At 39.4% G+C, this 22,291-nt stretch overlaps 1 protein-coding gene across 2 annotated transcripts in view; it reads left to right on the top strand.

The window, feature by feature from the left end:
- Positions 1 to 19,957, top strand: part of ROR2 (receptor tyrosine kinase like orphan receptor 2) — a 151,335-nt gene extending 131,378 nt beyond the window's left edge. The window contains exons 5-9 of one of the 2 annotated variants that reach the window (XM_035569352.2): positions 6,756 to 6,883; positions 10,762 to 11,076; positions 12,844 to 13,089; positions 14,664 to 14,866; positions 16,551 to 19,957. In XM_035569352.2, coding sequence (XP_035425245.1) covers positions 6,756 to 6,883; positions 10,762 to 11,076; positions 12,844 to 13,089; positions 14,664 to 14,866; positions 16,551 to 17,993 — 2,335 coding nt within the window. In that variant the 3' untranslated portion in view covers positions 17,994 to 19,957. The remainder of the gene's footprint in view (positions 1 to 6,755; positions 6,884 to 10,761; positions 11,077 to 12,843; positions 13,090 to 14,663; positions 14,867 to 16,550) is intronic. The other variant, XM_050716358.1, reaches the window with a different exon arrangement.
- The last annotated feature ends 2,334 nt before the right edge of the window (positions 19,958 to 22,291 follow it).

The following is a 22,291-nucleotide window of genomic DNA, read 5'->3' as shown; positions in this document are numbered from 1 at the left end:
CTATCCATCTTGCATTTTAGTGAAGTCTCTTTGAGGTTTTAACTACTTTGATGGGTATTTTCTGCTATATCAAGAGAGCTGATCTTTAGATGCTGATGAAGATGTGGAAACAAATGATTTTATGTGCCATAAAGGCACAGATAAAACTGCAGATAAAACTTTGGTCAGAGAATGAAGATGTTTATTCAGAGCACAGGGACAGGTAGAGCAGGAAGCATGTGCTGTTCTCCCATGGTGCTGGCCAAGGGCATCTCCAACTAGGCAGGGGCCTACTACAGCACTGAAGTTGTCCCAACCATTGTTTTGTTCCCCTCCCCTCCCCTCCCCTCTCCTCTCCTCTTCTTCTTTTTTTTTTTTTTTTTCCACTGAGATTTTCCTGTACAGCTGCATTTTGAAAAGTTCACTGAAGCCACCAACTCATTTATTCTTGTTACCGTATGGGCAGAAATTATGGGTAATATTAGGAACAGTTGGCATTAACCCAACCCTTCTCAGTGGATAAACAGTTCATGCAATATGGCTTTTGAAAAATCCCATTCTTTTCCTCCATCAAATATTTATACCCCAGTCCTGTTGCCCTGCAAGTCAGTAGTAAAACTCCCATTGATCTCCTCCACACAATATGAAGTCTATGAGAAGGAGCTATTTTATACCCTGTTGAAACTATTACTTTAAAAGACAATACTCTTGATGGTGAAACAAGAAATTGAATTTAAAGTATTCTGGTTTATTTGATATTTTCTCTGAAAGTTAAATATAGAAACCTGACCTGAAAGTACCAAGTATTTTTCTACAGTAGCAGTAATATAGGTTTACTATATTTTTGACAAGAGGAAAATTGTATAGGACAAAGACATATGAAAACTGAATATGTTTCTCTTCTCTGTAGATCTTCTCTGTGACCTGTTTCAGGGGGAGTTATTGACTGTTAAGAGATGTGAACTCATTTTAGCCATTGAAAAGTGATTCCCTTATGACCTGACACTATGACATGGTATTTGTCAAGAGTGGGGGGAACATATTACAAAGGTTGTAGTGCCAGATTATAACAGTTCCCAGTTTGAGGTGCAATGTAAACAAACCATGGCTATATACATAGATAAAAGACAGAAATCCATGATGTTGTATTATAACGGCTTTATAATAGCTTTCCTACACCTTAGTGTGATTTGCCACTCTTTCACTAAACATAACGCTTTTATTCCTGTAATCTTTTGTATTTTGTGTCCCTCTAAATAACTTCTAAGTTTATTATTTGAATATATATAAACAAATTGTTATCAAATTATAGTTGTAAATAACTTGTTAATTGTATTAAAAGTGTAGATTGATATATATATATATATATATTTAATGTAGTCAATGTGACTGTCTAAATTGAACCTTCAGGATTTTTATCTTGCTACTTGGTTCAAAACCATGAAATGGACTACAGAAGCTGGTAATGTAACAAAACAAACAAGCAAACAAAAAAACAGCAAGAACAACAACAACAACAACAAAAAAACAACAACCCTATTTTCAACAGATAAATTTTCAGTTTTGCATGCAGAATAATGAAACTCCAGAAGATCTGTCATATTCTTTTCTATGGAATCTCAAAACTCCTTCTTAGGAAACTACTTGAGTATTACTTACAATTCTTTCCTATATAGGTGAAAAGCCTACCGTTTTAATTGCTTTTCTTAACTACTATTTTATTTATTGCAAGTTGTTTAGTTCCCCTTTCTGCAGCTTGCTCCTATGCTAAGACTGATTTCTAGTTACTTAATTTTCAGTGTTAGTTATTAATTATTGTGGTTAACAAACATTATTACAGGGAATACTCAGGGCTTGCTTATGTTTTAATCTGAATCTATATCATATGGGTGTTGGCCTCTCTCGTATCCAATACCAGCACTGAATTAATTACAGTGAAGAATTAAGTTATTTATTACATTATAAAATGGCTTCTCAGTGTGTAACTTCCAGTAACAAAAAATCAAAGATTGTTTTTTTTTTTTTTTTTCTAATGACTTGTTATTCACTTGCTGAGTCAAAATTCCCCTTTCTGGGTTTTCTGGAGGAATTGAATTCCTCTTTCCAACTGATGCATAGTGTTGCATCTGTTATCAGGAAAAATGTTTTAGCTTAAGTTTCTCTTTGTCTTTTCAAGTTAAGTTTGTGGGAGGCAACCAGAAAAAAATGTGTCTTACTAGCAAATAAATAGTACCTCTAGCACCTCTCAACTCTGCATTCAAAATTCACTTCATGAGCCCTCACGCTAAATATGCCTTCAAGTGCTTTCACCATTTGCAAGTAAAGATAGTAGGTCAGCTCTCACTTCATTTTCAAAGCACCCAATGTATGCTTAAAGCTGTCATTAGACTTATATGCATCACAAGATTATTTTGGCATTGAACAGTTTCCACAATTGCCTTTTATTTACTGGGACTTTTTTGTTTCATATGCCCTCTGGCCTACTCGGCTGTGACAGTTGCATACAATAGATTGTGTTACATAGATCTCATATAGCGTATTATACCCAGATGTATTCTTTGAGCATTTCAGATTTTCCATTCAGAAAAGCCTCTTTGTTTCCTAGGTATTTTCTTTCGTAGCCTTTTGTTCAGTGTTCTTTCTGTGTCACCTCTGGAAATATAGTGATGGTTACTGTGCAGGGGTAGCAGTGCTCGGTGCATTTTTGCAGTGCTTGCAGCAGCCTTGGACTTGTCTCCATGTACTTCTGGAGGACAGCTTTACCTTACTGATGTCTTGCATGACCTTGGGTACAGTTGTTCTCATATGGTAAATACTTGTAGCAAAAGCAAGCCATTATTTCTAAATAACATTTCTTTCAAACTATCTAATAGAAAGCTACTGCTTTTTGCAGCCCATCCTCAGGACCTGAAGGGTGTCTGAGCAGAAGGCACTGCATATCCTGCACCAGAGTATCTGTCTCATCTCCTAACAGCTCAAAAACAGCAGGCCTGGAGTCAAACCATTGGTGGGATTTCTCTGTCTACAGATATTCCCAGCCATGTGTGCTGGGTTTTGTTCCCATTCAGGAACACCTAGGTCTTCCCACACCTCCTTTACAGATTCACATGTCCCAGGAAGTTATGTTTTCCATTGTTAGAAGGAGATTCAACAGGCACTACACCACTGAGCCTTTTATATCACTTGTTTAATTCTCCCTTTCATGCAGATTTCTTCTGCCCATAAACCTGAAGGCCCACTATGTTTAATTGGGTAGTGCAGTGTGTGTGTGATGAGGAACTTGCAGATTTCCCAATGCTTCCAGACCTTGTGAGCATGGTGGATATTAGAAACACCCCTTGTTGTGCATAAGACCAAAACACGGATGCTACTTTTAATTATGTGTTCTCCTAGAATGTTTTCCTCCTCTATCTGCGTATTAGAAAGGCTAGTTCTCAACTTTTTTGTTCTCACGTTAAGATCACCTTCTGAGTCTGGAAAACTAATGGTATTCATCCTGAGAATGTTTGGTGTTTTAGAAAAAGGGACTGTTTAGCCAGATTCCTTACAACATTGTTTTTAAACCTAAAGTCTGGTTTAAACCCACAATCTGACAAGCAGCTGTGAGGAGAGTTCTCTTAGTGGGAGAACATACCATATCTCACCTGCACTCCAGTTGGGTTCTGTGAAATACTTGTTACAAGTGACTTGTCCTTGAGGTAGTCCTTTAGCAACGGTGAAAAAGAAGGCCAAGATATAGTATGTTCCCGACTCTTTGATGTGTAAAATAAATAAATAAATAAAGTTTTATTAAAATGGAAGAAAATTATTGGTGGGAATAGGCAATGCTGTCTTTAAACATTCAGAAAGAAAAATGGTGAATAGTATCTATGGCTGTAATAATACCTAGTGAGCTTGTAAGATTTCTGCAGGTTGGACAAATTCAAATCTTCTGGATTCCTCTTTTGGAGTCAGATTTCTGCTTTTACCAGGGTTCTTGATCAGAGCAGAATTTACAGCTCAAGGAGCAGGAAATTGAAGAGTCAGTATTTCTGCCTATTTTCAGCAGCTTTTAACTCTTGCTCTAATCAGCAACTGAATTGCTGGCATATGGTTTAGGGCATGAATCAAAGAAGCACATGGTTCCAAAGCCTCCTGTTTGAACTGAGCATGCTGCCTCTCCTGCACTATTTTATCAGATTCCCCCCACCTTGCTTTTTACTGCAAACACTTTGCCATGTGCTGAGTCTACATGTAGCAGAGGGAAAGAGAAATCCATAAGGAGACTGTAAGTACCAGTAGTGCTGCCATTACTGCAGCTTTGTCAAAATCAAATATTTTGCGCAAAAGGCTAACAATTTTCCCCCCTTGATCACTAGTAGTGGCCAAGCTGAGTTGTGTGACTTGACAAAGATACGCATGGAGCAAGAGCTCTGCTTCAGTCAGGGTATCTGACATCAGGTTACTGTTTACTTTTGCTTGCATCCATGGTAATGGTCATATCCAGTTCAGTTTAATCAGCAGTTGACTCTAACATGAGAGAGGGGAGCATATGTGTGTATATATAGTATCTAAGCTGTATTTAGAAGTTCTTGACAGAAATAAATAAACTGAGCTAAGTAAGAGATCATACTGCTTTCTTTTGTCACCAAACCCATGCTAGTTTTTATAGTTGGTTTTCTTTTTTTTTTTCTTCTCTTTTTTTTTTCTTTTTCCCTGTGCTAGCAAGAGAGACCTGCACTGAGAGTTGAAGTGTGAGGTACAATTTCACTTAGATACATTACAGACTCTGTTCTGAAGGATAAGGCTATAGGGGTAAGAATTTAGTCTTGAGAAAGAGGTCAAATAGGGGTTTTATATTCATTCAGCTCCTTATGGGAATTGCTGATTTCCTACTGAGGTGGTCAAGGATCATAAAACAGGCACAGAGAAACTGCTTTGATATTTTTGTCCCTTCAGGCATGATGCAGTTTTTGCAAAATTAGAGGTTTTGTTATTAGTGCGAAAGAATGTCACTGCAGCATTTAATTGATCCCGAAAGACTCCTCTTTTGCTTCATCCACCGTAATAGAAAAATTACCCATCTTTCTGGAAGCAGAACTTGTTTCAGAATTTGCAGACAAAATGTTGTTTTACAAATATATAACAATCATACTACGGTAGGAAGTAAGGGCCAGCTCTAGACAACAACTGCATGAGACACTTCATATCGTAAATCAGCATGTTTCATCTAGCAGCTGTGTGATGGGTCAGGTCCTGTTAAGTCATCATCTTTCCAGGAAGCAAGGGAGGATTGCTGCTCAAGTGATGATTGATGGTTCCAGCTTTTGGCTACCCTGTGTGGACAGTCCTGCCTACCCTCCTTCCCACTTCCAATGAGTTTATAACCTAAGGAATAGAGGTGACATTTCCCTGAAGAGCTTTATCAGGGAGACACAGCAGAGGAAAAATTAAAGGAACATCCTAAAACAGAATAGGATATCAAGAATCAGGAATCTGCACTCAGCACTGTGTAGGTGCTGGGTGGTGCGCTCATCATGGCTAGCTGTTGTCAGACTGCAGGTTTTAGTGCTGGTTTGGCCCAGTTGGAGTTTTGTAGTTTTACATGATTTCACTGACAACCTTGTCCTGGTCATGTGACATGCAAAACAGGAAGGATGAAGATATGTGTAGGAGAAATTGAAATATGTGTAGCCAAAACAGGTATCAACATCTGAAGATAATAAATAGAGTATGAATTGCAGAAGAACATTGGAGTAATATTTCAAATATTGCTGCTATTGGAGGGAGTGCCTCAGACTTTTGACCTGACCGTTAGGAAAGATGACTAAGTTTTGGGGTATCCAAGGATTTCTCCAGAGTGATATTTTTCCAGGTAACATTTTATCCTTTTTTCAGTACATCATGCAATGAGTGACGCGCTATGAAATCATCAAGCTAGTGTATCCTGGCACAGAGGCTGTGCTGTGCCAGAGGAAACACATGGCGTAGTGGAGATTCTCTCTGAGAGTGCCCCTCTAGGAAGCCCCTTTGCAGGGCTCAGAGAATTATCATCTACAGATCAGCTCTGTATTATTTACTTGGGCTTTGGGGACGCTGTGTTGAATGACTGAGCCTTTAGGCTAGTCCTGTTATGTCAAAATATTTACAATGATGTCAGGGAGTTGAACTTGGCCCAAACACTCATTCAGTTGAAAAATATATTAAACTATAGGTAGGAAGAGGAATTTGGTATTGACTCTGACCAGGGAGAGGAGGAAAAAAGGTTAAAACCTTGATTACTTTTCACTCCGTTTACCTAACTAAGCATTCAAAACTATTCCTTATTTTAATTAAAGCTTGGCAAGATGTCTTCTGCTGTTCACTACAGGAAATGAAGAAAGAGCAAGGGTGAGGTGGAAGAAGAGAACCAACTGTTTTTCTAATTGTACTGGTTGCAGTTAGATGCCAAAAATGCATGTGGACACGTAACAAGATCTATGTTGCTGCCTCAGTCTAACAGCTTTTTAGTAAATTCATCTGTCAAACTTCATTACTATTAGCATATGATTTCAAAATTAATCTCAGGTTTTGTTTTACTTTTTTTTTTTTTTTTCCCTAATAAGCTATTTACAGGGTGCCTCGTTAATACTAATGTAGAGAGAATTGAAGGAGAAAGCTGCATCTGAGGAACTGAACAATTTTAGATTTACATTTTTGGGGGATTTTTTCCTTTTATAAGAATATGTTTTGTAAAAATTAATTGCGATATACAGTCCTAGACATTGGCTTATACAATCCTAACCCGTCTTTTGCAGAGAAGATTACCACGAAGATGGTTTCTGTCAGCCATACAGAGGAATTGCATGTGCACGAATCATTGGAAACAGGACCATTTATGTGGACTCCCTTCAGATGCAAGGGGAAATTGAAAATCGAATTACTGGTAAGGTTATACATCTCTGTAGCAGGACAGAAAACATTTATGGAAATATCCAAATCAGGTACAAGCAATGTTGTCATCCTTTTCATTTTTTTAAGTCAATGACTAAGATATCCTTTATTAAAGCTCAAAGTAGGTGATCCATTCTCTCACTTGTGCAGATAGCAGAATTTGAAGCAAGAAAGGTAAATAGCTGCTGTTTTTTAAAAGCTTTTTCGTTGCCCTTAAGTAAAATATCAGGACATTTTCTTTTTAACAGCTTGTAGTTCATGCTGGAGCATTTTGCATGACAGATTCCAACACAAGATTTTTTAAAAAGCAAATGTCTTCTGATGTAAAAATGAATAAATAAATAAATAAGTTGTGCCTTAGTTCTCCTGAAATAAGTATAGCGGCTTTTCCCTTGTTTCCTCCCGTACTGCATAATCACAGAAGAGTCTGGATTCCACACTGATTTATATAAAACAAGAGCTGACCTTCCTGTGCTCTGCCCCTGCTGATTCCTTCTCTGGTCATCATTTCAGAACAATAAGTTTCCAGAACGTTAATGACTTTTAATGGGCTGTATATCAACACAGATTTTTCTTCACTGGACTTTCACTCATCAGAGTGATCACTGATGATAGCAGCTGCAATTCCGATAGACACAATTAAGAGCAAGCAAATCAATCTGTGGAATAGAGCAAACCTTCTATTGTTATATATGGCCAATTAGCACAGTCCATCAGGAGCTTATTTGCATCTGGCCAGATACAGCTAACTAATTGAATCTGGAATTTAAACAGAACTAATTGCCAAAAAAAGCTTGACTTTACTTGTCAGCTCTGTCCCCTTAAAGATATTATTTTAAAGGCTCATTGTCAAGCCAGAAATCCAGGTTGTTTTTTTTTTTTTTTCTTCCTGACATTAGGATATGGTGATCAAATCTGGGATAACTGAAACCTCAGTTCCAATCTTTTCTTGTCTTTTTATGACTCATTCCCTTCCCTTCTTTCTCATGTTGGAATTCTGGCCTTTTCTGGCCTTTTTTTTTGCCATTCTATCATTAATTAGTTCATAGTATCAATACCACATTTTTCCTATGACATCAAATCTGTCTTGACTGGATGCAGAAAATTGTAGTTGATCAAGTCATATTTGTTTCTGGAATATACAGCATGAACATTCATCATCTGGCTGGTGGTTCCCCAGTGCCATCAATTATTGGTTAGCTTTTGGAGGCTGAGAGCTGGAACACTGTACAGGAGTTAAGGAGAATTTCTATTGTTAACTTTCTTTAGGCGGAAAACTGTGTGAACCACCACATAGAACTGCCTAGTACCTACCTAGGCAGTAATGATAATGCATTAATAATTCAGCATTTTTAAGGTATATACATATGAAGGACATACCAAAAGCCATGTGCAAACTATACACTGAGGACTTCACAGTATTATTTGTTCTTATGAGTCTTCTCAAAAGTAAAACAAATGTTGCAATTCTGGGTGTTCTCTGCCTAAATGCCAGTATATTTTTGAAATTGCACTACCTGGTTAGGTAAAATATCTGCTGTATAACTTCTCCTTAGATTTTGTTTACACTTTTGCCTATGCTTTTTAAGTTTTTGGTGGGATCTCTTTGTACTCAGAACTGTACACCATTCAGTGGAGGTTGTGACTGGGTAACGGTGACACCTACCGTTCAACGATACAACCACTTGATAAGGTCACAGGCAACATCACTGCCCGTGCAGGGGGGGTTGATCTTAGAAGATCTTTAAGGTCCCTTCCAACTCGAGCCATTCTATGATCCTATAATATCTACAGGGAATTTTCATTCTGGATTCAGAATGAAATCACTTCACCTCTACTGCCTGTGGTGTTGCTTGGTCCTGGTCATGCAGTAATATGAGAAACAGAGCCTTCCTTTTAAAAAAAAGTAGGACACTTAGGGGAAAAACTTGAAACATGGCTTAAAAGACCGGAAGGCCAACAATAAAGAGTGCATGGACCTCACCCCTGAACTGTGGATATGTGTGATTAGCAATGTCTTTACTGTGCTGTTTAATATCTGTTTGACTGAAAAAATAAACCCCTCAGATGCTTTAATCTTTCAACATATTTCCCACATATTTCATTCAGATGTCCTCAACATATTTCCCACATACTTTGTTCAGATGCTCTACTTTCAGTCTTCAGTCTGGAAGGAGACAATCCTGAAAGAGACTTGGGAGTACAAGAATAAATTCAGGGGTTTACCATAGTTTTGTAGGAGCAAGCAAACTTTGAGAAAGGAGCTTAGAAAAACATGAGTGGCTAATGGGGTTTCTGGGCCATTTCTGGCAGACTTTGAAAACCAAGGATCTTGGCAATGATATGCAGCATTTGGATGGGGAAACACTTTATGCTGCTGCTGTTTTGCTCCCAGTACTGCTGCCTGCCCTTTGGCACAAAGTAATCAGACTCTCCCTGTGTTTGTCCATCTGCATTTCTTGTTTCTGTGCTATGCTATCACTACACACCCCTACTTGCCTTTGTGCTTCCCATCAAAATAAGGCCATGATTGTAAATTACGCACCTTTCCCTCCTGGCAACCTAAATTCTGTAACACCTTCACAAAAATTAGTATGGTATTTCAGATAGCCAACTGCTTCTGTCTTTCAAGTTTAATTTTTCTGTGTTAGTCTTAGGGACATGCACATCTCATAGCTGTTTTTTGAGACCTGATGTTGTGCTTGCATGCAGTATTACATATGTGACTGATGAAAGGTTACATTCCTGTTAAATTAAATTAAAATCAACAAAGATATAGGCTGTACAAAAGGCTGGAGCTGGGGCTGCTGCATGTATGGTGTTTAGGAAGAGACAGGAGGTTCTCTCACAGCAGGTGGCAGCAGGAAGTAGGTGGTAGGAAGGAGAGAGCTATACAAGAGGTGAACTGATCTGTAGATTATAAAGACACTGTTGAATGACTTGGGCTACTCATTTCCTTTCTTTTTACAGCGTTCATAGGTGGGATATGCAGTCTAGCAAGCCTCACTCACAACTGATGTTTTCCAGTGTGGGATTGAATGTTTCTATGTTTAAAGCTTGATTCATCCCCAGATACATGATACACAACATGTACACTTCTCTTTTTTACTTCTCTCATTATTATTATTCTTATTGTTGTTGTTTTTGTTGTTGTTGTTATTATTATTATTACTATTAATAATTATTATTTTATTTTATTTTAACATGCAAGAAAACTCCCAGATAAACATTAGTGTGTAGGTGGTGAGAGCTGAAGGGGAGGATCAAGTCATTAACCAATACAATACTCCTCTTAATGTGATCAGTATTCTGATATTGATTACATTTATTTTTCCCCAAACTGCTGCCAGTTAGGCTTCTCTTATCAATTGATAGCAATATCTCCCCAAATACCAATGGCATACTTCCTTTTGTCTGTCAAGGCTTGAAAAACACTTGTCTTGCTTGTTGATCAGAATGTCCATAGGAGAAAGAAGCTAAATGATCCTCATTCAAATTTTATCCAACTAGAAACTTTGGAAACTTTGGTCAGCATTCTGTCAGGTGAATCTTGTCTTGGATCTTTATCCTTTCAGGTTAAAGTTAGTCAAGTGCCAATAATTTACTCAGTTAGTTACATGGGTAGCTTCCTAAGAACTGAGGTCCTACAAGCTAATTGCAGATGTCAGAGGATCCCTGGGATGCTGTTTTTTTTTTTCCTGCGTTTGTCACCTATCCTTTGCTGTAGAGATGACCTCATTGCCCTGCTGCTCAGTAGGCTTTCAGAGCCTCAAGAAGAGGTGAAAATTGTAAAAAGCAAATGATGTAAAAAATATGTTTTGCATGTGTATTGTGAATTAATACTTAAACAGTATTTTTATTCCTTCCCAGCTGCATTTACCATGATTGGCACTTCCACGCATTTGTCTGATCAGTGCTCACAGTTCGCCATACCATCCTTCTGCCACTTTGTGTTTCCTCTGTGTGATGAGCGCTCTCGGACCCCGAAGCCACGGGAGCTGTGCCGGGATGAATGTGAAGTTCTGGAGAATGATCTCTGTAGACAGGAGTACAACATCGCGAGGTCAAACCCCCTCATACTGATGCAGCTGCAGTTGCCTAAGTGTGAGGATCTCCCACGACCTGACACACTGGAAGCTGCTAACTGCATAAGGATTGGGATCCCTGTGGAGAGACTCAGCCGATGTAAGTCAATATACTGCTTTTTGCAATGTTAATACTGACCATAATCTTGCATTGTTGTAAGGGACAGTTAGGGAGGTGAAGAAGCTTAAAGGATGGTGCTTAGTACTGGAAAGGGTTCTGTCAGCCACCCTGGGCTACAAAACTTTGTGTTCACAGAGGTTTTATCTGCCTCAGATATGCTAGGGGCAGGAGTGCATTGCAGGCTTCCCTTCCCAGCTGCCTGTCCCCATCTCTGACTCCGTTCCTACCTTTCTGGATGAGTCTCCCTGGGTTGAGATACTCTGGATGAGTACAGCTATTTGTGAGATCTGTTTACATGTCAATAAACCTTAAATATGCTGTGGAAGCTTCACTGGAAAAGTCTGTTAAGAAAGTTAATTTTCAATGTTCGTTCTTTCTATATGGAAATCCACAACAGCACTAACCCTGCAAAGTGAGCTTAGGGTGTAATTGTCTTTCTTTACCCACACAGGATGGGTGAAAACATTAATCTCACTTCAATGGATATACATTTGCATCCAGGAGTAGAAGGATTGTTCAGTTGTCAGTTGTTATGTGCTGGCAATTTTTCTGCCTACTAGATTTCCTAGCTATTAATCACCACCCACCTACAAAGCTCAACAAGGAAGGTCCAAGAGACTAAAGATATTTAAAGTTCAAAGAGTGATAAAATTATTCTGAATATCCGTTCTCTGAAGCCAGAGTTAGGAGCAGGGGTAATGACATAAGAGTAGGCATGCAAGACTTGCTGTGTGCTGTGAAGGCAATAACCCAGTGTAACTGGGAAGCAGAATTAACTGAGAAAGTGATGGTGGAGCCAGAAAAGCCAGGAAAAATATATCAAGCAAAAGGAATGAGAATAAAAACCAAGAAGTCCAACAAAGATTTGAAAGTGTAGCTGCCTGTGACTGTCAGAGACAGTGGTGCTCCCTCTGGTGGAAAAGCTGCAGTTGAAATACCCTCAATTTTTTCAGGAAATGAGAAATGGAAGCTTTGTTGAGTGTTGGATTCCTGAGGGCCGGGGAGGGAGATTTAGAAAAATGAAGAAGGCGCAATGTTGCAAGCATGCAGAAAAATGCATGTTTCAGTTCATTTGCTACATGTGAGAGACAACAACTCAAAAAGTATGGAGAGAGGGTAGCAGCAAAACAGAGAATAAAGGTAGTTCAGCAGATAAAAAAGTGATGTATATAAATAGAAGGAAAGCTTGAATCCCTTTTTTATAAGAAAAAAGAAGGAAAAACTGACAAAAGGCAATAGAAGATACAGCACTCATTTCTTTCGGAAGTCAGCATGTCAGAAAATAAGATTATGAGAAATAAAAGTGGTACAAAGTTTACACTGCTGGCACCAGAAGACTTTTCCTGAAATGAAACTCATAACTCTAATTCAGTTGAATTTATCTTGTCCTGTATCTAAAGGACCATACATGCTACTTAGTACTAACTGACATACAGAGGTACCAAATAACAGTGTGTATAGCCATAGGCTGAGACACGCAAGGGCAGAATTCAGATGTATCTGGATATCAGAGGGTACAGACTGCCACAGAACTGAAATTTCAAAAAACACAGCTTTGATTTAAATTCTGAAGTACCCAAATTCAGGTACTTAAATACTAACATACTTTGTTTTGGTTTGGTTTTGGTTTATGTTTGCTTTGTTTTTGCTTTTTACATATGTGGCCTATGCACTTCAGCTGTTTTGGATTTGCTGGCCCCTGATTGTTTTGTTATTTGTAACTTTTTGCCAAACCCTTTCTAACAGATCATCAATGCTACAATGGTTCTGGAGCAGATTACAGAGGGACAGTCAGCGTTACCAAATCTGGCCACACTTGTCAACTCTGGGACTCCCAGAGTCCCCACAATCATGACCTGACAAGCACACAGTTTCCAGAGCTAGGTGGAGGACATGCATATTGCCGAAATCCTGGAGGTCAGATGGATGGGCCTTGGTGTTTTACAAAGAATAAAAACGTACGCATGGAACTGTGTGACATACCTTCTTGTAGTATGTATTCTCTTTCTTTTTTCCCCTACTACTGTCCCAAATCCTGTGTGATTTTTAATTGTTGGTATTTTACAAGTGCAATTTACTTGGAGAGTTAAACTTTCAAATGTTTCACTTGCTATAATGTGGCACCCTTGTCTTGTGTTGTACACATTTAATATTTTCTTGCCAGATTATAAACTTGTCATCTGTATGAGTTTGGTTTGCTCACATTACTCAATGATGTATTGCTTCTGCTCTGTATGGCATCTTAGAGTCAGTGAAGATTTTTAGATCCTGTAGAGGGAGATATAACACTGCGCTTGGTTTCAGGGAAACTGAGTGAAGCACAGAAGCAGGGATGTCATGAAACAGGTGATTGTATCAGAAGTGCCCTACGCTATCTGCTTGTAGATCTTGTACTGCACGACTGAGAGCAAAAATAAAAAGCAGCCTCTTATAGCTTGCTTATAGTCTTATAGTCTCTTACAGTCTGCTTACTTCCCTATATTGGTGCAGACTTCATTGTACAGCTGCTACAGTGGTAACAGTCATTAGATGTGACAAAGCAATTTGGTACTGTGCTTCATTAGGAAGAAAACCGTGTCTTCCACAGCAACAAATGTACCATGGAAGCCATAAAAATGTTTTCATTACAGATTGCCTGTATATTTAAGAGCACTCAAAAATGATAAGAAATTTCTAAGTTAACTTCACATTTTTTTTTACAGTAACATGATTTGACACATACAACAAATTTCTACATTGCATGTAACGTGGCATAAAGTAACATGGGGATGTGGTTGTGGTGAAAGCAGTAGCCACAAATAGCAAAACCACGGACTGCAGAAGACTTCCTAGGCAGTTCCAAAGAACATTTTGGACGTCACTATGCTGTCCTACAGTCTCTAAGTACCAAGTATTTCAGAAAGCTTCCAGAATAGTCTTATTAAATGTATTGATGGCCTTTTCATTGCTGTCTCACTGTAACATAAAAACACTTTAATTTTATTAAAAATCACAAACAATATCTCTTTCAGTGGAAGGTGAGATTTATTTTAATCAGGGCGGAAGTGGTACCAGTGGAGTTAAAAAGTGGAGAAAGTGCTGATGAAATGGCTGAAGTGAAATGAGAAGGCCAGACTGTAACGGTGTGCGCTGGTTTATCACATTGAGATTACTGCTTTATATACTGTGCTGAAGACTATTCACTTATTTTATATTCCCTGGACAAGATACTGCAATGATAGTCAAGGCTATATTCTGCAGTTTCTACAACTGGAAGCTTCAAAAATAAAGTGAAATAAACCATATGCTGGTACAGCCAACACAAACTGCATTAAATCTGGGAGTCCAAGTTTATCTTCGTACTGCTTGCTGCTATGTTTATTCAAATGTATTAGAAATATTTAATGGAAAACTATGAGGAAGGGGAGAGTAACACAATTTCTGTTTTCAATTTAGAGGTGTTTCCTTTTTGTTAAAAAGTATATTGTTAGCAATCATTGCTATTCTTTTTATTTATTTATTTATTTATTTATTGTTAATGTATTAAATATACTTATTGTAAACAATGAACATTTCTGTGCTGACAGGTCCACGTGACAACAGCAAAATGGGAATCCTCTACATCCTGGTTCCCAGCATAGCAATCCCTTTGGTTATTGCCTGCCTTTTCTTCCTGGTCTGTATGTGTAGAAACAAGCAGAAGGCATCTGCTGCTACACCACAGCGCCGCCAGCTGATGGCATCTCCTAGCCAGGACATGGAAATGCCACTCATTAATCAACACAAGCAGGTATTTTTTCGCAGATTTTGCTTAGGCCACAGACTTCCAATGTGTCATGATTTACAGCGTCTCAGATTTTCTGTGCTGGAATCAAGACATTTTGCAAGGCACCTAGTTTCCATATTGTGATGGCCATCTACTTTGGTGAAAATGAGGTCTCGCATTCAGTAGCTGTGTCTAGAAATCTTGGCCTCAGGCAACAGCTTTCAGAACGAAATATTTCATGACATCTGCACTTACCTGTCAATCCCCATTCTGCATCCTGTCTCAGTGACTGGAAATGTTGTTATTTCTGATCCAATCTTCAGCCTGCAGCTCATTTTTGCTCTTGGTAACAACAGGACTGGTTAGCTTGTTTCAAGCAGGATGCACAACGGGTTTTCATCTCTAATCTGTTGGCTCATTCTGCTGGTATTACCCACCACCAATGGGGAGCTGAGCTGAGATGCAACAGGCTGTGTTTCACAAATGATGGTGATACAAAAATGGCTTTGAGCTGCTGCCTATAGATCTCATCTCCTGCATATAATTTTCTGGGTCAGCTAAATGATCTCCATGTTGATCTCCTGTTCATATCTAATGCTGAATTTCTAATCATAGCATTTACAAGGCACACGTTCTCAAAAGCAATGCCCAGTTTGGAACAGTTGGCAAAATCTGTTCAAGATACTGCATAATTTTTGCAGGATATTACTGTTTGTAACAAATTGCATTGATTTTGTGTGATAAGGATGAGGTTTCATGACTAAACCTTGGCTGTGCTGGAAACTGTCTGGTACAGTTCACAGTCTGTTGGCCACTAAAATCAGAGCTTGTTCCCAAATCACCTGTTAAAGCCTCTTCTCAGCCTGTTCTGCTCCCTCCTGCTGCAGTGCCCTCTGTGTGAATCTGTGCTGGCTGTTCCTGGCTTGGCCAGGGACTTCTCCAGCCCATGCTGCTTGGGACATGCCCATCAGATCACCATCACGAACTCCCTTTCTTTCCCTGCTAGTTGAAGATGGGAGGCAGTCTCCAGGGATTTCTCACTTGGCTTTGCCAGCTTTCCTTCCTGTATCAGAGGGAAGCTCCTTCCTCCTTCTGTTTCTCTTCCTTCCCACTCTTTGACACAGCTAGTTCAAGGTTTCTCAGCACCAGTGATGTGTACTGCTGCCCACAGGCAGGGGCTATTGCTATAGTGCGATGGAGGAGAAAAGATAAATCTGATATTGGAAAACTGAAAGAGGGAGGGTTCAAACCTCTGTTTATTGGAAAGGATGTTCCAGTTCATTCTGTAGCTGCCAACTCCTCATTCAGTCCCCATGGCTTTTCTGACAGCGGGAACATCAGTGCTGAACTGTAGGGCAAGTACAGTTGCATTTAATAGGTATTATCATTAGCCTGACTTAGTCTGAACTGATTATTCATCTAGCTTGCAGGAAATATGGTAACTCCTTTATTGAAATGATTATGCTCATCATCTTGCAGCATAATTCAATTTACACTTCTGATAATAGTATAACTAATTTCAAGGTAAACTGTAAAATCAATAGGCTGATGTGAACATACAAAAAAGCTGAAATGTTATTTTGACACAATTTATCTTCCATTCAGAGCATTTAACCACTGTGAGCTTTTCTTTAATAGATTCTGCTGTTCAGAAAGCACTGTGATTTTTTTACTGATTTTCTTTTTTTTTTTTTTTGCTACATTTCAGGCTAAACTTAAAGAAATTAATCTGTCTACTGTACGGTTTATGGAAGAACTAGGAGAGGAGAGATTTGGCAAAGTCTACAAGGGGCATCTTTTTGGTACTGCACCAGGTGAACAAACGCAAGCTGTTGCTATCAAGACACTTAAAGACAAAGCAGAACTGGCTCTTCGGGAAGAATTCAAACATGAGGCAATGATGAGATCACGATTACAGCACCCAAACATTGTTTGTTTGCTGGGAATTGTGACAAAGGAACAACCTATAAGTATGATTTTCAGTTATTGCTCCCACAGTGACCTCCATGAGTTCTTGGTGATGAGATCTCCCCATTCGGATGTCGGCAGCACTGATGATGACAAGACAGTCAAATCCACTCTGGAACCAGCAGACTTCTTCCACATCGTGACTCAGATAGCTGCAGGAATGGAGTATCTTTCAAACCACCATGTTGTTCATAAGGACTTAGCCACTAGAAATATATTGGTGTTTGATAAACTGAATGTGAAAATATCTGATTTAGGCCTTTTCAGGGAAGTTTATGCTGCTGATTACTACAAACTGATGGGAAATTCCCTTCTTCCTATCCGTTGGATGTCCCCTGAGGCTATTATGTATGGCAAGTTTTCTATTGATTCAGATATATGGTCATATGGAGTTGTGTTGTGGGAAGTTTTCAGCTATGGCCTGCAGCCTTACTGTGGTTATTCTAACCAGGATGTCATTGAGATGATCAGGAATCGACAGGTTTTGCCATGTCCTGACGACTGCCCCACATGGATATACACTTTGATGTTGGAGTGTTGGAATGAATTTCCCAACAGAAGACCAAGATTTAAAGATATACACAACAGACTTAGAACGTGGGGAAACCTTTCTAATTACAACAGCTCAGCACAAACCTCTGGGGCGAGCAACACCACACAAACAAGTTCTCTCAGCACAAGCCCTGTCAGTAACGTCAGCAATGCTAGGTACATTGGACCAAAGCAGAAAACTCCAGCTTTCCCTCAACCGCAGTTCATACAAATGAAAGGGCAGATGAGACCGATGGTTCCACCTCCTCAGCTCTACATTCCAGTCAACGGTTACCAGCCAATGCCTGCCTATGGCGCCTATTTGCCAAATTTTTACCCTGTCCAAATTCCAATGCAAATGGCTCCTCAGCAAATGCCCCCCCAGATCATTCCCAAACCAGGCTCCCACCACAGCGGGAGTGGATCCACCAGCACAGGCTATGTAACAACAGCTCCTTCCAATGCATCGGTGGCTGACAGGGCTGCTCTGCTCTCAGAGGGCACAGATGACACGCACAATGGAGCAGAAGACATTGCTCAGAATCCTGTCCAGGAGGAGGAGGAAGAGGAGGGGTCTGTGCCAGAAACAGAATTGCTCGGTGATAATGACACACTTCAGATGGACGAAGCAGAAATTCAGTCAGAAGCCTAAGGAATGTGGCCTCGTTACTAAGGATTTCACATCACTTCTGTGATTGGAGACTGTAGATCCTTAGGCTTAAGATCAATGAATTTGATTTGACTAAAAGAAGCACAACCAAAAATCTACACCCATGTAAATTACAGCAATAATGATATAATGGGTTTATTGACCATTGTCACCATCAGCATTTTGCAAATATGATGGTATGGAATTGCTGGGTTTAATCTTTTTTACAGTCCTACAGTTCTTGAGGGAAGCTGCTTTTCAGTAATGTACTGTTGCTGTGCAACATATTGCTGAGTAGCATTGCACATCATGTATATCATGATATGTGAGTGTAATGTTAGTGAATTATGCTTAAACCAATAACACAAAAAGGAATCCAACTACAGTTGCCCTCAGCATATAGAAGTGCCCTGGTTGTGATGAACAGCTTAGTTTATAGTATTTATCTCTTTGATATAATGGACACAAGATTGTTGTTTGCTTTTTGAGTCTGAAAAAATAACAACTTGAGAATACTGATCCATGGTTGTATTATAAGAAAAGTAGGGAAAACGAACGTAAAATTGGCTGTGCTGAGTAAGACCATGGGTCTGTCTAGCCCATGTGCATGTCTCCACAGACAGTCAATAGTGTCTGCCCAGGGAAGAGTACAAGGGCAATTTCCCTTGTACCGCTTCCCCAGGGTATTTCCCCAGGCTCCAGCAACTTGTGGCTTAGGGACTTCCCAAGCCAGAGGTGGAATTTTTTTTGTTGTTTCATAACCTTCAATGGAATTTTCTTCCATGAATTTATCCAAAATGATTGGGAACCCACATAAACTTATAGCATCCACAACATCCTGTGGAATAACATAAGAGAAGAGAGGATGTCTTTCTTTCATCATTCCCAATGAATGACTGTGACAGAAGCTTCCAAATGAGATCGTCTGACTGCATTTGTGGATGAAAGTATTTCTTCTCTGCTGTGTATTTTCAGCAGCAAGCAGCCTTAATACACTGTTAATCAAAAATGGGGATATTGTAGGTATGCACTAACTTAACAATCCAACTTTAATTGCATATTGGTTGTCAAGTATAGAAAAGGGCTCCACATACATGTTCCTACATTGTAAAAATGTTGGGGTTTGTGCGGGGTTATAAACTCACTTGATTTACTGCAATTACTGCTGGATTGCATGTGAAACCATGTATTTTTTTTCCTGCCTCTTTAGTGAAAATGGTTCTTTGAACTTTAGAAGACCAAAATAAGCAATATTGTACAGAGTGCTGGTTTTGTCTTCTATTTGCAGGATGAATCATGTACAGACCTTTAAATGTAATTTATGTTTTACTACATTTTATATACTTTTTTTCTTTTGAAATATTTGGATTTTTTGAACAAATGACTTTATAACTTAATCATTTACAATATTCACATGTGGTACAGTTTTATTGTATTGCTGTTTCCTTTTGTTAAACAAGCAGACAGGTCCATACATTTCACGACTCTTTCTGTAATACAAGAAATACACACTCTTGTTGTAGTATTGTAGCCAACACACGCTATAGCTATAAGTTCTACATCCAGCACATGGAGTATTCAATAAAGTAATGCAAAAAGTATGATTAAGTATGTTATCTTTATAGTTCCTACAGCTGTTGTTTTGTTGTGGTACATGTCAAAGTAGAAATGGCCACAGTCCCTTAGGTTACAGGTTTCATGCCTAAACTATTGATTGTTTTGTTGTGCGTGGTTTTTTTTTTGTTTGTTTTTTTAATTACATGGGGATACATTTTAAGTCATGTATCATTGTGATCTAAACTCTACATTCATGGTATGGCAGCATTGCTTGTTTCCAGCATTTCACCTGGATTTGGAAATGCACTGGTAGGAATAAAATATGAAAACTTTATTGCTTGTGTTAATATAATGCAGCTTTGGGTGCTATTAATAAATAAAGGATAAATAAATAAATAAATGTGAAGTTTATTTACTCTAAGTTCTTTGTTTCTCCTAGGTTTCATGTTCTCATGTTCATATACTTCATTAATCAACTACATTCATCCAAAGGGACCTGGATAAGCTGGAGAAGTGGGCCCATGTGAACCTCATGAGGTTCAACAAGTCCAAGCGCAAGGTGCGGCACCTGGGTCTGGGCAATCTCAGACATGAGTACAGACTGGGAGAAGAACTCACTGAGAGCAGCCCTGCGGAGAAGGACTTGGGGGTTCTGGTGGATGAAAAGCTTGACATGAGCCAGCAGTGCGTGCTTGCAGCCCAGAAGGCCAACTGCATCCTGGGCTGCATCAACAGAAGAGTGGCCAGCAGGTCAAGGGAGGGGATTGTCCCCCTCTCCTCTGCCCTTCTGAGGCCCCACTTGGAGTACTGCATCCACGTCTGGGGTCCCCCAGCACAAGAAGGATGATCTGTTAGAATGGGTCCAGAGGAGGGCCACGAAGATGATCAGAGGGCTGGAGCACATCTCCTGTGAAGAAAGGCTGAGAGAGCTGGGGCTGTTCAGCCTGAAGAGGAGAAGGCTCTGGGGTGACCTCATTGCAGCCTTTTGGTACTTAAAGGGGGCTTATAAAAAAGATGGAAAGCAACTTTTTACTCAAGCAGATAGTGACAGGACAAGGGAAATGGTTTTAAATTAAAAGGGGAGATTTAGATTAGAGATTAGGAGGAAATTCTTCACTCAGAGGATGGTGAAGCACTGTCACAGGTTGCCCAGAGAGGTTGTGGATGCCCCATCCTTGGAGATGTTCAAGGCCAGGTTGGATGAGGCCCTGGGCAAGCTGATCTAGTGGGAAGCTGAAACAAAAGGCAGGAGGGATTTGGGTATAGCACAATCAAAAGTGCCAAGGCAAAGTCTTGGTGCATGACAGCATTTTCTTATGGTTCATGTGTCCCAGAGCACATAGAGCCAAAGGGCTATAGTATCCAATGGTGCCTTGGTCAACCACATTGAGCAGCTGACTGTGCCTGAAGCCCTGTTTGCAGAAGCATAGAGTGTAGATGGGGGAATGGAATTGTAATCACAGGGCAGGGAGGATTGGTGTGTCATAGTCTAAGTGGGGAAACTAAGTGATGAAACTAACTTGTAGATGTGCATTCCTCCTGCACTGTGCTGGTGCAGACCAGTAAGAACACCATCTAAATCCAGTTCTGGTACTGTCTGAAATTTGGGTTATTGCATGATCCTTTCAGCTGTCTTGCCTATTGGGACTACAGGAGGACAAAACCATAAACAGCACGATATAAATGAATGTGTAGGAATAGAGGATTCACCCACAGTGCAAACTGATAAGTACAATAGGCCTTATTATTACAAGCTTTGATAGGCGGCTTCATTCATTCACCATCATATTCTCACCATCATGATTCTCAGTTTCCTCTAATGACTTCCCTAAAGTCTGACCCAGAAAGACATGTTCCATGTGGATATATGAATCCTTTGCTTCCTGCATATGCCATGGCTTTGAACATCATAATAAGTCAAGGGGAAATTTCTTCATAGTAACTGTACCTGAAACTTTTATTACAGATATGAATTTGAATCTTGTTTCTTACATTACCTAAAGAATTTATTAGATATCACTTCATGTTTGGAGAAATCATCTCACTGGCCATGTGGGACTGAAGGAAGTAGGTCAGATGCTTACTAGGCAAGAGCTCAGGGACACTTTTTGGGATGGAGCACTTTTAAAAGATATCAGACCTCAAGGTGTTTGCCAAACAATTATAAGGATGAAACAGCCAGCTAAATGCACAGTCAAATAATGTCATGTTTTACTGTTTTTAGTTGGACCTTGCATAAACAGTAACTCACAGTTTCTAGCTGGCTAGAATCTACCACAAAATATTCTCTGAAAGAGCACTCCAGTTACCCACAATGTGAAGAAAAAATCTACTAGCAAAGTCACTTTCTATCTAAGAGAAAGTTCTGAATTCATATTGGAAGGAATAATGTACTTTCCTGTTGTATAAATAAGTTTACAAAATGTTAGTTGTATGGCAAAAGTCAAGTTTGGGGAATTTTCTCACAGACACAGGGAAAAGAGTACTAGAAGACATAGTATGAACAATGACATGGCTCTGTGAATGAGGTTTACTTTTACATTATTAGAAAACTGAATTTTGGTCTCTTTCTCGCTCTCTCTCCATCTCTCTCTCTCTTTTTTTTTTTTTTCCCCCCAAAGTGACACTGTGTAATCTTTTATTTTTGCCCAGCTTGCACATATGACAAATTGCTGGCTCCTTCAGTCAGCTATATGAGGTTTGGACAATCAAGGAGTACTATATGTGCTCAGCTGGCAAGATGA

Source organism: Cygnus atratus, chromosome Z (genome assembly GCF_013377495.2).
Source record: "Cygnus atratus isolate AKBS03 ecotype Queensland, Australia chromosome Z, CAtr_DNAZoo_HiC_assembly, whole genome shotgun sequence".
Lineage (NCBI taxonomy): Eukaryota > Metazoa > Chordata > Aves > Anseriformes > Anatidae > Cygnus > Cygnus atratus.
Note: the sequence above shows the minus strand (reverse complement) of the source record. Positions and strands in the feature narration are given on the sequence as shown.